The 17,332-nt window shown below is 46.9% G+C and overlaps 1 protein-coding gene across 2 annotated transcripts in view; it reads left to right on the top strand.

The window, feature by feature from the left end:
- The window catches only part of SPEG (striated muscle enriched protein kinase), a 1,321,813-nt gene that overhangs the window by 833,905 nt on the left and 470,576 nt on the right, over positions 1 to 17,332 (top strand). For both annotated transcript variants that reach the window (XM_069227158.1, XM_069227157.1), the window contains exon 19: positions 7,799 to 7,911. In XM_069227158.1, the coding sequence (XP_069083259.1) occupies positions 7,799 to 7,911 (113 nt within the window). The remainder of the gene's footprint in view (positions 1 to 7,798; positions 7,912 to 17,332) is intronic.

The raw sequence follows: 17,332 nt of genomic DNA, 5'->3' as shown, positions 1-17,332 counted from the left end.
CTTAAAATAAACTAAGAAAATATATTTTTCAATATAAAAACCTATTGGCCTGAAGTAAGTCTTTGAATGTGTGTTCGTTCATTTATTGCATGTGAGTGTACAACAAATGCTTAACACTACCCTCTGATAAGCCTACTGCTCGACCACACTACCACAAAATAGAGCATTAGAATTATCTACTTTTGCCACTATCTTACCTCTAAGGGGAACCCTCGGACTCTGTGCACACTATTTCTTACTTTGAAGTGGTATATACAGAGTCAACTTCCTACATTGGTGGCAGCGGTGGGATCTAAGACTTTACATTTGTTGGACTACTCAGCCAATATCTGATCACACAACTAAATTCCAAAAATTGTCATTAGAAATTGATTTTTGAAATTTGAGCTATTTTCCTAAATTTTTAAAAGCCCTGCTAGGGCCTTGTGTAAGTCCCTGTTAGCATTTATTTTAGAGTTTACAAGTTTTGTAAAAGTTTGGATTAAAAATAGTATATACAGAGCCAACTTCCTACACCCAGCCTATTCATCCACGTTTCAGCCTGCAAGAGCACAGTATCAGCCAAGGCAGCCACCTCCAGCAGCATACACCAGGCCCTACCACAAGTCTAAACAGGGGCATCAATCTAAAGAGTCCACACGCAGACAATGACTGTCTACCGACATGGCCTATTCATCCACCTGCAACTTATCATGGATTCTCAAACATCATCTGCATCGCTGGCAACAAATAACCAAATACAAGTGGGTGCTGGATGTGATCTGTTTCGGACACCTATTAGAATTTACCCAAATACCATCTTCGATGCCTCCATGGCAAGTTCATCAAAAACACCTTTGTCTACTTTGCCTGGAGGTAGCCACCATGTTGAGGAAAGGGGCTATGGAGTCTGTTCCGCATTCCCAGAAGGGTAAGGGGTTTTACTCCAGATTCTTTCTCATCAGAAAAAAGTCTCGCCTCTGGTGGCCAATTCTGGACTTACGGGAGTTAAACAAATACCTCAAGAAACAGACATTTTGGATGGTCACCCTCCAAGACGTCCTCCAGCTGCTAAACAAAGCAGACTACATGGCCTCTTTGGACCTTCACGACGCGTACTTTCACATTTCCATTCATCCGCTCCACCGAAAGTACCTGAGGTTTGCGGTCAACGGCAAACACTTCCAGTTCAAGGTCCTTCCCTTTGGCCTCAGTTCAGCACTACAAATCTTTACCAAATGTCTAGCGCCAGTGGCGGCCTACTTGAGGAGAACCTCGACGACTGGTTGGTAAAAGCTCCGGATATCCATACAGCAAAAAGTTCTGTCAGGGCGACTCTGCATCTTTTAGAAGAATAAGGCCTTACACTCAACAAGGAAAAATCGTCTCTGCAGCCGTCCCCTCATCTAGCCTTACTAGGGGCTATCTTAGACACTCAACAAGCCAAAGCCTATCCAACGCCGGACAGACAAACAAAGCTAACACAGCTAGCAGGGCGCATCCAAAGAAAAAGGTGTCTTTCAGTGCGCCAGTACAAGTCCTTGCTGGGCATGGTATTCATCATGTATCAGCCTCTTTCCATTCTGCTGCCTCCGAACGCCTCTGAGATTCAAGAAGAACTGGACAAGCAGTGGATACAAGCCGGAGGTTCCTTCGAGGATACCATCCTCGTCACACCACGTTTGGTTCATTCTCTGAATTGGTGGACAGTTCCCGAGAACATTTCCAAAGGTCTCAGTTTCTTGGTACGAGTTCTTCCAATGACTGTCACGACAGATGCATCGCTCACAAGATGTGGCGCATGCTTGCAGGACCTTCGAGTGAGCGGCAAGTGGCCACCCTCTCATCGCTCGTTCCACATGGATCTTCTCGAGCTGAGAGCGATCCATTACACCTTGCAAGCCTTCCTTCCAAGGATACGAGGATCAGCTGTGCTTGTCAGGACAGACAATACCACCACAATGCACTACCTAAACAAGCAGGGAGGAACACGGTCTTACATACTCTCCCAGGAGGCAGAGACCATCTGGAAATGGTGCATTCACCACTGCATCCACATCCCTGTGGAGCATGTCCCAGGCCTTCAGAATACCATTGTGGATTCGCTAAGCAGACTTACCACATCCCCCCACAAGTGGCAGTTACACCAGAAGATGCTAGATCAGATATTTGACCAGTGGGGAAAACTGAATCTGGACCTGTTTACATCCTCCCAGAACGCCAAATGCCGACATTATGCAAGTTGGCATCACCAACAGGTATCATGGGGGGATGCATTTTCGATCCCATGGTCAGGGATCTATGCGTACGCTTTTCCTCCGTTTCCCCTCCTCTCAAGGGTGATCAGGAAGATGAAGTCAGAACCCTGCCAACTGATTCTCATAGTTCCAGCGTGGCAGCATCAACCGTGGTACTTGGAGTTGCTCCTCCTGTCAGCCTCTCCATCCATCAGGCTCAGGCCAATCCCAGATCTACTTACAATCAATCAGGGGCAGGTGAGGCATCGGGAACCCAAATCGCCCAGTTTGCACGCATGGCTCCTGAGCACAATGAGGTTGGACTTTTAGACCTACCGTCTGAGTGCAGAGAAGTGCTAGCTAATGCACGTGCAGCTAGTACCAGCAAGTCTTACCGACTAAAATGGAAGAGATTTTGAATTTGGTGCGAAACCCAAAATGTAAATCCCCTCTCCTCCACACCAGAGGCAGTGTTGCCGTATGTATTACAGCTGGAACATTCAGGACTAGCCCATTCCTCAATTAGAGTCCATCTAGCTGCCATCTCCAGATACTGAAAAGAGTGCCAGGCAAACCATCCTTATACTCCCTCAGATTGGTAAAACAATTTCTCAAAGGTCTCTTCAGATCATTTCCTCCAGCCGACGGCATGGCAACTTAACATTGTTCTTGGCCAGCCTATGAAGGAGTCTTTCGAGCTGATCCACAGAGCAGACATTAAGTACCTCACTTTGAAGGTGGCTCTCCTTCTTGCCCTTACTTCGGCGCACAGAGTTAGCGAAATTCAAGCTTTCATTATACAGGAACCCTTTCTGCAGTTCAGAGAGGACAGAGTCATCCTGCGCACCAATCCTAAGTTTGTGCCCAAAGTACCTTCCTAGTTCCATATCAATGAGCCGGTGGTGCTCAAGACTTTCTTTCCAAACCCGCAAACTGCTGCGGAAAGAACTCTGCATACGCCCGACTTAAAACAATGCATAAAATTCTATCTGGACAGGACAAAGTCGTTCAGACAATCGACGCAGTTGTTTGTAGCGTTCAGTGCTACTAGGAAAGGTCACTCAGTGACCAAACAGACTATATCCCAGTGGATTAAGGACACAATCATATTTGTCATCAGAAAGCAGGAAGGCCATTGAACACAACCATAAGAGCGCATTCTACTAGAGCTATCTCTGCATCCTGTGCGCTGTTTGCTGTTGTCTCAATTAAAGACATCTGTCGTGCTGCGACATGGAGAACAACTCACACCTTCACGCAGCATTACTTCCTGGACACGGAGTCACTTTGGGATGCAGCCGTTGGTCAGGCGGTCCTTCGAAACCTGTTCCAATGACGGTGAGCTAAAATATTTATTTCCCTCCATCCGCGTATTTTCTACTATATCACATTTTCTTTGATATCATGTTGTAGATCACAGTAAGAAGTGTATGTACATATTATCAGACCAGTTTGCATTTCAGAATGCTATGCTATTGTTTGTAGAGCGAAAATGTGTTATTCACTGCTTACTATTCTGATTCAAGCATGTGAATCTATGAAAGTTCCAATACTGGAGTAAGAAACAAGTTACCTACCTGTAACTGTAGTTCTCCAGTATTGGAAACTTTTATAGATTCACATGCGACCCACCCTTCCTCCCCTGGGGAGCTCACCTTCATTCTCTCAGAGCTAACTATATTACAGCACTAATTCTTGGAAAATCTGAGGGAAATCAACTCCTCACAGGAGGGTTCTAAGGGGTGGTGAGAGCTGATTGGTTGTGTCTTACGTTTGGTCCTTTTTTTAAAATGACTATGAGATGTTACTAAATTAAGAGGCCTAGTGCCTCTGAGCTTTATATACAAGTGAATGTCATTTTGTATTACAATGGAGGCTCCCATCTCGACAACGGGGAATGATTCAAGCATGTGAATCTATGAAAGTTTCCAATACTGGAGAACAAGAGTTACAGGTAAGTAACTTGTTTCATTCTGGGGCTCAAGAGATGGGAAGGAGGCAAGAGGGTCGAATGGAGTAGGACAGTCCCATAGGGGGTGATGAAAGATTTTGGAATGGAAATCAAAAAAGGGAAGAGGAGTCTCACCAGGGGCCACAAGGTCTCAGGGCAGTTGAAGGGACTGCTGCATGGCCAACGCAGAAGAAATAAATTGACCCGTTGGTGATTCGACAGGCTAATCAATGTATTTACTTGATAACTCCAAAGCACACAGCTCTTTCCTTTCTTTAACTTTATCCAACTTGGCAGTGTTTAGTGTGTGTTCTTTGTTCATGTACAGAGATTTGAGGCCACAGCTAAACTCTTATGCCTGCTATAAAGAGGCGTACTTGACAAACAAGAGGATTGTCTGGTAGGCTGTACATTCTTTGGACTACAGAACACAAAATAAAGTTCAAAGCTGCAACTTTACTTTGCATCAACAAACACAACACCTAAAGCTATAGTATTGTGCTCTAAATACTTGGAGAACCAGAATTCGGATATTAGCTTTCTTAACAATCTTTTTCATTTTCTCAATTTCAGCATGGGCCTTGATTCCTTTTCCTTCTGTTGTTTCTTGCCATGAAGAACGTTGAGTAGAAATAAATCATGGTTGTTCTGTAGCCTGCTGCTCAATCTACTGCTTGTTAGTGCTGTAATAGGTATTTCTTCTGAAGCAGGAGTTTGAGAAGGCTATTTCTTAATTTCTGCAGTTTGTGTGGAATGTGGTTTAGGACTTTCTAATGGGACCTCAGCAATGCCCCTGTGACCCTAAACCACAACACACCCCTAATGGTCAGGTTGTTGCAATATCCATAGGAATACACGCCCACTGCTTCTCCTTCCATACTGATAACTGATATGATGCAAGCACTCCTTCATTTATTGTCTTCAGAAAATCTTACATTTTTCTGCTTGGCAAGCCATCGGAACATATTTTTGCTAATTCCCATAATGAACAATTGTATCTAGTAGCAGTGACCGAAGTTCTGTGGGTCTTTCGGGTTAATTGATTCACGTTTTGACTTTCTTTCCCTGGTGAAATTGGTGAAATGGAAGATAGATCTATTTCTTTAACTCCAGAGGCCAGATCTCTATAATCCAGGACATTTTCTGGAGCCATATACATTTCCAAATGTCTAGGTGTAGCAAACGTTGTTGTCAGTGATAAGGAAGATCTGCATGGTGGGTTCCATGAATTCAAGAAATAGTGGGACTGGATTCTTAAACTGCTGTAGAATTGCAAATCAAGTGGTGATTCGACTGTGAGGAAACCCCAGGGGGATGATTCTGGGGGTCATTCTAACTCTGGCGGGCGGCGGAGGCCGCCCGCCAGAGTTCCCCCCTCCAGAATACCGCACCGCGGTCAGAAGACCGCTGCGGTTATTCTGTGTTTCCCGCTGGGCTGGCGCCCAGCGGGAAACCCCTTCCCACGAGGAAGTCGGCTCCGAATGGAGCCGGCGGAGTGGGAAGGTGCGACGGGTGCAGTTGCACCCGTCGCGAATTTCAGTGTCTGCACCGCAGACACTGAAATTCTTTGTGGGGCCCTCTTACGGGGGCCCCTGCAGTGCCCATGTCATTGGCATGGGCACTGCAGGGGCCCCCAGGGGCCCCACGACACCCCATACCGCCATCCTGTTCCTGGCGGGCGAACCGCCAGGAACAGGATGGCGGTATGGGGTGTCTGAATCCCCATGGCGGCGCAGCAAGCTTCGCCGCCATGGAGGATTCAGCAGGGCAGCGGAAAACCGGCGGGAGACCGCCGGTTTTCCTCTTCTGACCGCTGCCAAACCGCCGCGGTCAGAATGCCCTGCGGGGCACCGCCAGCCTGTTGGCGGTGCTCCCGCCGACCATGGCCCCGGCGGTCAAGGACCGCCGGGGTCAGAATGACCCCCTCTGTCTTCAATTAGTGTCCTCTGGAAAGAAACAGTGAGATTGATGGGTAGCTTCCAACAAAGCTACTTATGTTGCATGTTTCGGTTTAGGATCTCTTCTCAATGACAGGTATTACTGACTCTGGAATATAAGCATGTGTTATAGAGATTCTGTGATATCTTCCCACACACCCCAGCCACCTTCTTTCGCTCTTTCTTGGACTGATTACACCAAGCACTGTCAATACGCTTGCCTTGTGATGCAGTGGGAAACAGAACAACTGCATTTGGGACTCTGTGTTCCTTATCTCGCTCTTGCCTGTTGTCAAATCCAGATTGTAACCACATCCCTCATGACTGGAATTTCTTGTCTTCCTGACATTTCGTAAGGTGCCCGATCTTGTTGACTGTGCAGGAGCTGGAGTGCATTACCCACCGAGTCCTGCTCCAAGTGCTGGATCAGCGGTGCGGTTTCAGTCTGAGCCGGTGCATCCAGCACACACACAAGGACATGCAGGTTCAGCCTGTTACAGCACAGGGTGTTGTATACTGCCTTGATTGCCTTCTCAAATGTTCCCAGATGTCGTAAGTTTTTCTTCTGAAGTGGGTGAAGCAACATCTTACTGTGGTCCCAAGAAATGTGCCCCAGCTTGTTTTTTAACCGCCTGCTACAGTCATTAACCAAACATCTTCACTTCCACTCTCCATGCACAGAAATCCCAGGTGATCCTAGTCAGAAGGCGCCATCATCCACTGAATGTTAATATTGGGAAATCAGAGACTTCTAGAATCCGTTCTATGGTCGCGTCTTGATTGGTCAATGCATGCACTCATCCATTGTGTGTTTTCAGGGACGTTCTTCCTTTTATTTGGAGAGTACCTGCTTTTCTTGTCACTGTCTGCATACAAGGTTTGACTTCTATAACAGCCTGTCATGGCCCTGCTTGGAAGTGCCAGATTATGTACTGATTACCCTTCCGCACCACACACTCACCACCTTGCTGGTAAGAGCTTTAGGAAGTTCAACCCTCCCTGTTACCTTCAGAGAACTTCAGTGATTTGCTAACAAGCCAAAGGGAAGTTCAAATGTCCCCCCTTGGCTGACAAAATCTACAAGGCACTGCAGGCTGATCCGTGACTTTAGTTACTTCCCTCTAATTTCATTTTCCAAGCAGTGGAGAGAATGAGATTTGCTATTTAGCCCCACAAGCTTTGGCATTTGTCTGCTGCTACAGATCAAGCAAATTCTCAATTGCATGGCCTTTGAAAAGGTGCATCACATTCATATGTTCTATTAAAGGTTTTGTGCTAGTAAAGTTGCGTTACTTTTTTCTGTGGCTGTTCCATTGCATTAGTACCATGAAGCTCACTCTACACGTAATAGCAGGACATAGTAATAGAATTACGGAGCAACGTATCTCTTTACAGTGTACTGTTTAGGAGAAAGGAATGTAATAGGAGGTGTTGATCTTGTACAGGGTCCATGATTCTCCAGGCCATGCTGGGGGTTGTGCTTTTCATGTATGTTGCATGCACATGATGAGAAGCAGGATGAGGCTGCCTAGATATCTCCCTGGGCAGCAAAGGTTCTCTTCATTTACTTCTTCATCTGTTTGCATGACTGTCAGTCTATCTCTGTTGAATTCAGTTTTTTACCTGTGTATCTTTCTTTGCATTAGTGAATGTTCACTACAGGTGACAATAACCTAATTCTTCTTTGTTTGTAGAGGCCCCCCGCTTTGAATCCATCATGGAAGATATAGAAATTGGGACCAGTGAGACAGCTCGCTTTGTGGTGGTGGTAGAGGGAAAGCCCCTTCCGGACATCATGTGGTACAAGGTGAGCCTCCTAGGGTGTGTGGGGAGAGAAGAGATCCACATGACTATGACAGTGTTGGTAAGGAAGTAGAGCCCATGACTTCGATGTCATTGTCGTGGATGCTCCGCACCCTTCCATTTTCCCTCCAAATTGAACTTGGCACTATGGCTTTCTCAAGACTGTGGAACACCCTCTTGGAGCATCATCTTGTGAGGATTTGACACGCTGGAAAAGGCCCAGTACCCAATGTTCTTTTCAAGGGAGTAGAAATAACTTTTAGCTTGTATGTGATATGCAAGCATGTAATTCCTGAACTCCAACCACAAAATAAGGCATCTATAATTCATCTGACAGGTGGTGTTTAATCCATCCAAAGCTCACCTTCAGATCCACCTTAACATTGGGGAGCTCTAAGACCTTGCACAAACATGATTTGAGGTCTCAATAGAGATAGTTTTGGATTCTTTTGATATCGATGAAATCTACATTACCCCATCCAAAAGAATGATGCTTCATCAAGTACATCTTTCGAATTGGGCTTTCCATTGGCAGTGATCTACATATTGATAAGTCTAACGGAATATATGCAGATACATGAGAAAAGTACGTTCTTTTTGCCACTGCTGTACACTTATCACAATTAAAATCACCCTTCATGGCGTAGGCAGTCAGCAGCTGCCAGCAGTGTACTTCAAACATGTCCATGATGTTCACCAAACAAAGTAATATAAGCTGTTCAAATCTTTAACATCCATGATTTTTAATTAATTCAGTGTCCGACTCTTTCTGTCTCCATTTATTGTATGTGATGCAAGAGTCTATGGATTGCTTCACAGAGGACATTGCATTTAAATGTCAGAATTTGAATAGTTAAAGCTCCCTTTTTCTCACTGTGTACTCTTGAAAACACTCCAATCGCCCTGCACTCTTGCAGAAACTCTCCTCACCTCACACTCACTCAACCCCCGGTACATTATAATAGCAGTGTAGTATTAACTATAGTGTAAGAAGGCCTAAGGCCTCCCACTTTAGTAATCTATCCTTGTTGATTTAAGAAAAGAGACAAAACTTAGGTTTCAGCCAATCAGGCTGTCCTTCCCTCTAGAACACTCCTGTGAGAAGTTCCAGTCCCTCAGAAATTCTATCGCAGGCAGTGCTAGGGAGTCTCCACTGAGCTCTACTCAGTCACACCTTTCAAAAAGTATTTTCTAGGATCCTTTACCTCGGAATATTGCTTCTACCAGTTGAAGCTTTGAAACTTCTTTTCTGGTCTAGAGGAAATCTATTTGCTCAGTCAATCACCATGTCTGACAAGGAAAAAAAAAGTCTGTTCAGAGCCCGCAAGACCTGTGGTAAGAAAAGGCTTCATTTCGAGGATCAAGGACTGCATATATTGTCTGTATCCAGACCATTCTACAAAGGATTGTAAGGTATGCAGAACATTTTCTAAAAAAACCCTTAAAGACAGGATGGGCAGGCTGCTCATTTGGCTCCAGAAGTTAAAATCCAGGACAAACCCTGTTTCTGGTTCTGATAGTGAGGAGTCTACATCCTCAAGAAAAACTCATAAAAGGGACAGATCACCTTCAGCTCATCGTTCTGAGGATCAGCCTAAGAAAGCTTCAAAAAGACTAAACAAGGGACTTATAAAGCTCACAGCCCTTCTAGTTCTCCACACAGGAGATCTATCTGCATCCTCCCATAGATAGAGAAAAGAGCGTTCTGCTTCGTCAGAACGTCGTAAAAAAGCTTCTTCTGAGCCTCCTACACCACCTCCTACAGTTCGGCATTCATTCAAGAAACCATCTGGCAAAACTACAACGACGGCGGCATTGTTGCTGAAAGTGTTGAGAAACGTGCGTACGGCATCGTTGCCGACCTCTACAACAACGACAATTTACACGGCATGCAGTACTTCCAATGTGTTCACGACAATGACGCCATCGTCGACGGCCCTTTCTGTCATGTCGTTGACTCTTAAAATAGCCATCTCCTCACCTCTGTCGACGAAAGCGATGGCAAAACCATCTTTGATGGCTACATCTCTACCGCCAATGACTGCCTCGTCGACGAAGATCGCTCAGTTTTTACAGCTGACACCATCGATGACATCATCGTCAACAGTAACCTGGACGACAGAAAAGATCAAAAGACACACACGTCTCCAAGTAAGGTATCACCATTAATCCCTGCGCATCTTTTGGAAGAGGATGACTTGGAAGAGGAAGGGCCATTTGGAGTTGCTCAGAGCCCTTCAGAATTGCAAGTAAAGTGCCAGGACTTGGACGATGATAATCAGTATGATTCTCAATCCTACTATTCACCTAGGGAGCAGTATTCCTACCATGAGCAAATGTTTCCTATGCCTGGATTCCTTATCTCCGACCTGCAGTTAATGCTAGAGGACTACAGAAAGAGATATCCACCAGTCAGCACTGAGACACAGCAGGCATCTCTACCTTCATCAGCACCACCTCCTTCCACACCTGTAAGGTCGTGGGTATTGCCGTTAGGTATACCTCTGCATACACCTATATCAGTTCCAACACAATATCTGTCAACATCTGATGACGAAAGAGAAAAGGGGGAGTTGCCAGACGCATTGGCGGAATGGGATGATTATCAAATATCTACTCCATCTTCGCCTTCCCCTGTCCCAGTAGACTCCCATCAGGGGATTTCACAGTTTATTAGAAAGGGCCACAAAGAGATTTGCACTACCTATGCCAGCAAAGCAGATGGACTACTTTCTTTATGATTTTAAGGAACCCTACCAAAAAAGTGGGAAATCAATGCCCATAGTGAAATACATGCCAACATGAGGGGCTCAAGGTAATGAAAAATCCTGCTACTGTTACTGTGGTCTTGCCACGCCTAGATAAGAAGTATAAGGCACCTGACGATTCCCTGCCTGCCTAACCAGACACCCCAAATCGGACTCAGTTATTACTCAAGCAGCACTGCACAGATCTAGGAATCCTTCTGCACCAATTTCTGCTCTGCCTGACAAGGAGGAGAGGGGACTTGATAACACAGGAAAATGCTTCTCCTTGATGTCTTTTCTTATGGTAAGAGGTCTAATTCATTGGCAGTAATAGGCAGATACAACAGGCAGTTATAAACAGACATTGCTCCCTACCTGGACCAACTCCCAGAAGAGTCAAAGACAGAAGCAAATACAATTTTACAAGGAGGGGAAAGGTCTTCCGCTGAAGTTATTGACTGTGATGGACATCGCTACCACAGCGATTTGGCAGCTGACAGGTGCTGCTGTTTTAACAAGGCAGGATTGGCTCCGTGGGACTTCATTTAGACCTGAAGTGCAAAACAGAATTCTCGACTTACCTTTTGATGGCGAAGCCCTTTTCGGAAAACATATTGATGAGGTCCTGCTGGCTATCAAAACTAATACGTCCACAGCCAAGTCCCCTGGAATCCCACAATTTAGAAAACAGCCCTTTCGGTGTGCCCATAGGTCAGGGATATCCATCCTACAGAGGGGGATTCCAGCACTATAAATATCCTTCTTTCTCCTCGGCTTACCAATCTTTTTGTCCTCAAAACCAACAGAGGCAGCCTCCACAGGCTGCATATACTAGGACCACACAGAGGGCAAGAGCAGGAAGGCACGCAAAGGAAACAGGACGCAGGCAATGACTTCCCACTAACTCCGATTACATATCTTCCCTCAGATGCAAAAATAGGAGGAAAGATTACCCAATATTTTCACAATTGGCAAGAAATTACTTCAGACCAATGGGTGATAAACATTGTCCAATTTGGCCATGTAGGAAGTTGGCTCTGTATATACTATCTCAAAGTAAGGGAGATAGTGTGCACAGAGTCCAAGGGTTCCCCTTAGAGGTAAGATAGTGGCAAAATTAGATAATTCCAATGCTCTATTTTGTGGTAGTGTGGTCGAGCATTAGGCTTATCAGAGGGTAGTGTTAAGCATTTGTTGTACACACACAGGCAATAAATGAGGAACACACACTCAAAGACTTAACTCCAGCCAATAGTTTTATATAGAAAAATATATTTTCTTAATTTATTTTTAGAACCACAAGTTCAAGATTTGACGTAAATACATAAAATGCAAGGTACTCCATACAGGTAAATTAGGAACGTTGAATTAGAGCGATAGCATACACAGTTTTAGTAAAAATGGCAATAAGCTATTTTAAAAGTGGACACAATGCAAAAATCAACAGTTCCTCTGGAGGTAAGTAATGGTTAGTTTGTCAGGTAAGTAAGACACTTACAAGTGTACGTTCCTGTGCATAGGCAGCCCACCGTTGGGGGTTAAAGGCACCCCCAAAGTTACCACACCAGCAGCACAGGGCCGGTCAGGTGCAGAGGTCAAAGAGGTGCCCAAAACACATCTATGAAGAACAGGGGTGCTCCGGTTCCAGTCTGCCAGCAGGTAAGTACCTGTGTCCTCAGAGGGCAGACCAGGGGGGTTTTGTAGAGCACTGGGGGGACACAAGTAGGCACACAAAACACACCCTCAGCGGCACAGGGGCAGCCGGGTGCAGTGTGCAAAGCAGGTGTCAGGTTTTGTATTAGAATCCATGGAGGGAACCGGGGGTCACTCTAGCGGTGCAGACAGGGCACAGGGGGGCTTCTCTGGCCAGCCACCAACTGGGCTAGGCAGAGGGTCGCCTGATGGTCACTCCTGCACTGATGCTCGGTTCTATCTTGTCCTGGGGGCTGCGGGTGCAGTGCTTGGTCCAGGCGTCGGGTTCCTTGTTAGAGGCAGTCGCGGTCAGCAGGAGCCTCTGGATTCTCTCTGCATGCATGGCTGTTGGGGTACAGGGGGGTAGTCTCGGGTTATTCACAAGGTCGCAGTCGCCTGGGAGTCCTCCCTGTAGTGTTGGTTCTCTGGAGCTCGAGCCGGGGGCGTCGGGTGCAGTGGGTGAAGTCTCATGCTTCCGGCGGGAAGAGTGAGTTCTTTAAAAGTTGCTTCTTTGTTCAAAAGATGTTGCTGTGGGTGAACAGTGCCGCTGTTCTCAGGAGTTTCTTGGTCCTTGGGTTTGAGGGCAGTCCTCTGAGGCTTCAGAGGTCGCTGGTCCCTGTCGGATGCGTCAATGTGCAGTTTTCTTTGTGTCAGGAGACAGGCTGGTAGGGCTGGGGCCAAAGCAGTTGTTGTCTCCGTCGTCTCTGCAGGGCTTTCAGGTCAGCAGTCCTTCTTGTTTCAGGTTGCAGGAATCTGATTTCCTGGGTTCTGGGGTGCCCCTAAATACTGAATTCAGGGGCATGTTTAGGTCAGGAGGGCAGTAGCCAATGGCTACTGTCCTGGAGGGTGGCCACACCGTCTTTGTGCCTCCTCCCTGAGGAGAGGGGGGCCATCCCTAATCCTATTGGTGGAATCCTCCAATCTTAAAATGGAGTATTTCTAAAGGCAGGGGTCACCTCAGCTCAGGACACCTTGGGGGCTGTCCTGACTAGTGGGTGACTCCTCCTTGTTTTTCTCATTATCTCCTCTGGACTTGCCACCAAAAGTGAGGGCTGTGTCCAGAGGGGTGGGCAACTCCACTAGCTGGGATGCCCTGGTATGCTGTAAAAAAAGGCATGAGCCTTTGAGGCTCACCGCCAGGTGTTACAGTTCCTGCAGGGGGAGGTGAGAAGCACCTCCACCCAGTGCAGGCTTTGTTTCTGTCCTCAGAGAGAACAAAGGCTCTCACCCCAGGGGGGCAGAAACTTGTCTCAGTGGCAGGCTGGCACTGACCAGTCAGTCCTGCACTGAAGTATTAGGTAAATTACAGGGGGCCTCTTCTAAGATGCCCTCTGTGTGCATTTTGTAATAAATCCAACACTGGCATCAGTGTGAGTTTATTATTCTGAGAAGTTTGATACCAAACTTCCCAGTATTCAGTGTAGCCATTATGGAGCTGTGGAGTTAGTTTTGACAAACTCCCAGACCATATACTTAATATGGCCACCCTTTACTTACAATGTCTAAGAATAGACTTAGACACTGTAGGGGCATATTGCTCATGCAGCTATGCCCTCACCTGTGGTATAGTGCACCCCGCCTTAGGGCTGTAAGGCCTGCTAGAGGGGTGACTTACCTATGCCACAGGCAGTATTTTGTGGGCATGGCATCCTGAGGGGAATGCCATGTTGACTTTGCCTTTTTCTCCCCACCAACACACGCAATTTGCAATGGCAGTGTGCATGTGTTGGGTGAGGGGTCCCTTAGGGTGGCATAACACATGCTGCAGCCCTTAGGGACCTTCCCTGGTCACAGGACCCTTGGTACCACTGGTACCTTTTACAAGGGACTTATCTGTGTGCCAATTGTGGAAACAATGGTACATTTTTAGTGAAAGAACACTGGTGCTGGGGCCTGGTTAGCAGGGTCCTAGCACACTTTCAATCATAACTAACATCAACAAAAGGCAAAAAGATAGGGGGTAACCATGCCAACAGTGGCATTTTCCTACAGTGTGTATGTGTGTGCGTGTGATATAGATAAATATATATACATATTTGTATTCGGGAACTAGCCCATAAAATATATCATACAACAAGACAGGGTAAAAGAAATAGATTAAAAAATACAAAAAGCAATTTCACTAAAATGTTTTCAACAAGCAGAAGTCGCCTAGACAGTATTAATAGATGTTAGTCTAACAGCTAGAGTCATGTGCAAAGTAATACGTAGGACAAATATATAATAATAAATAATCCATGAAAAGCAGTGCATATTAAATTCATTTGATATTATTCCATGCTAATATGCACTATACCACGTGAAACCAGAAAAAGGTTAAAACAGCAGTTAAAAGAAGAACATTAAGCTAAACAACAATTGATTTGGAGACTATAACAGGATACCCAATTATTTTAATTGCCAAACTGCATGCATATAGCAAATGAGACCAAGAGCTCTGAAAGGGTTGCTGTCCTTCCGAAAAGTCTGGTAAGCCACTTAAAAATGTCTCACATTCAGAGCAATACAAATTGTCTTAATCGAGGTCGACCTTGGTCTTTCATACACAGAGCAAACAAATAAATGTTCTACATCCTTTGTTGCATAGTTATAGAGTACACATTGTGGGGATTTAGTTAGAGTTGGTTTCCACTTCAGGTAAACATGTTAACCTGCAGTTTACCTATCCTGATTTTATGACTAATGTATGTATGACGAAGGTAGTAGATTTGCATTCATGTATGGTTCCAGTTCAGGTACAGGTTTAATTCATAAAAATTACTCCACCAAACCTCCTGTTTTAGCATTATGGTGGTATGAATAGGCATTCTGTTCCAAAATGCCTCTTTACCAAAAGCCTTAGGGGGTCATTCCAACCCTGGCGGTCGGTGTTAAAGCGGCGGCCAACCCGCCAACAGGCAGGCGGTCAAAAAAATGGAATTCTGACCCTGGCGGAAACCGCCAACAGAGACTGCCACTTTAACACTCCGACCGCCACGGCGGAACAAACAAACAGCGCGGCGGTCACCGCCAACAGACAGGCGGGAGACAATGTACCGCCCACCCTATCACAACTCACCAATCTGCCACCTTTTCCGGGGCGGGAGCCCCGCCGATAAAAACACGGCGGAAACAGACTACGAACGGGAAAACGCTCACCTCTACACACTCCACGAGGAATCTGGACAGCATGGAACCAGAACTACACATCCTACCAGCTATTGTCTACCTGCTCCTCTACCAGGAGCACGAACGCCGGCGCAGAAGACAACGGTGAGTACTGCACCTACGACACAGGGGAGGGGGGAGGGAAAAATATTACGGGCACACACATACGCGACACACCCACCCTCACCCACAACTACCTACACATCAATGCAGAGCAACAACTCAGAGTGACACCCCCCAAACCCCCCGGAAGAATGCAAAGACAAAATAAAATGATCATGAAATTTAAATATATTATACGGCTAAGTAAAAAATTATTTCGAACATCTATAACTATATACACATATGTAAATTGTCCTGTCCAAATTGGGTTTCAGTCATTGTACGTGGGCCAATGGGCCTCAACACATGGGCAAAGCCCGCACAGGAGACCCGAATCCATTGGAGAGAACACTGCAGGGGCATCAGATAGCAAAACTACAGGCACCTCAGGGGGAAGGGAAGGGGGGGCACCTCAGCCACATGAGTCCACGACGCCAGATCCACGAGGGGCCTCCATGGCCACTGTCCCATCCTGGGGAGTGCAAAGCCACAGTCTCTCAAGTCTCTACAGTGGGTGGCTTGCCCACTGACATATCCTGGGGAGTGCAAAGCCACAGTCTCTCAAGTCTCTACAGTGGGTGGGTTGCCCACTGACATATCCTGGGGAGTGCAAAGCCACAGTCTCTCAAGTCTCTACAGTGGGTGGGTTGCCCACTGACATATCCTGGTGAGTGCAAAGCCACAGTCTCTCAAGTCTCTCAAGTGGGTGGCTTGCCCACTGACATATCCTGGGGAGTGCAAAGCCACAGTCTCTCAAGTGGATTACAGATTCCACTGGTACTGGAGGAGGCATGGTGCCCAGAGTGCATCGTGCAGCTCTGCCCGACACAGATCCGGGCCTGCCCCTTCTGCCAATGGGCAAGCAGTGCTTGACTTGAAGGGCCCAGCGGGCGGTGCTTGAGATGAAGGGCCCAGCGGAGTGGTGCTTGACTTGAAGGGCCCTGTTCAGCGGTGCTTGTCTTGAAGGGCCCTGTTCAGCGGTTCTTGACATGTGTCTCGAGGGCACCAGATCCGGCCAATATATGGAGTTCACTCGCCATCCGACTTCTCGCTTGCGGGGCCCTCCTGTGCTGGAGTCCCAGGCATGTGGGTGTCCTCCTTCACACCCGGAATGGGGCTGGTGGGGCCCTCCTGGGCAGCTCGCCTGCTGCCGGACTTGTCGGCCGTGCTGCCCTTGCCATCCTTCTGTGATTCTCTGTGGCCCTTGCCTCCCTTTGTCGATGTGCCAGGTGGCACCCCACTTCCTGACGGTGCCAGGGTAGTGCCTTTGGAGGCTGCCGTCTCTGGCCTCTCGCGCCGGGCCTTGCCTTTCTTTGATTTTTTCCCAGGGGGTGGGCTGGCTGTCCCTTTACTGCTGGCCGATGTAGCTGCCCTTGAAGGTGGTGGACTCCAATATCCTTGTACTATGGTCCTTGTAGGTCCAGGGGTTGTGGTGGCTGAGGTGCTGATTGGACTCTTACGAGATGGAGGGGGTGGGTCAGGTGATGGAAAGAGGTTAATTTTGGACAGGAAAAACTTTTTAGGAGCAGTGGGAAGGGTAGGTGCAGTGGGTATGGGAGTGGAGGAAGAGGATGTGGTTGTAGGAGAGTCAAGTGTGGTGTCTTTGGGTGCAGGTGCTTGTGACGGAGGCTGTCGTGAGGTGGATGGCTGTTGGGTGGGTGGCTGCCTGTGTTTGTGTGGTTTGGAAGAGGGGGTGACAGACACACTGGGAGAGGACACAGGGGACGTGTAAATGGC

Source organism: Pleurodeles waltl, chromosome 3_2 (genome assembly GCF_031143425.1).
Source record: "Pleurodeles waltl isolate 20211129_DDA chromosome 3_2, aPleWal1.hap1.20221129, whole genome shotgun sequence".
NCBI lineage: Eukaryota > Metazoa > Chordata > Amphibia > Caudata > Salamandridae > Pleurodeles > Pleurodeles waltl.
Note: the sequence above shows the minus strand (reverse complement) of the source record. Positions and strands in the feature narration are given on the sequence as shown.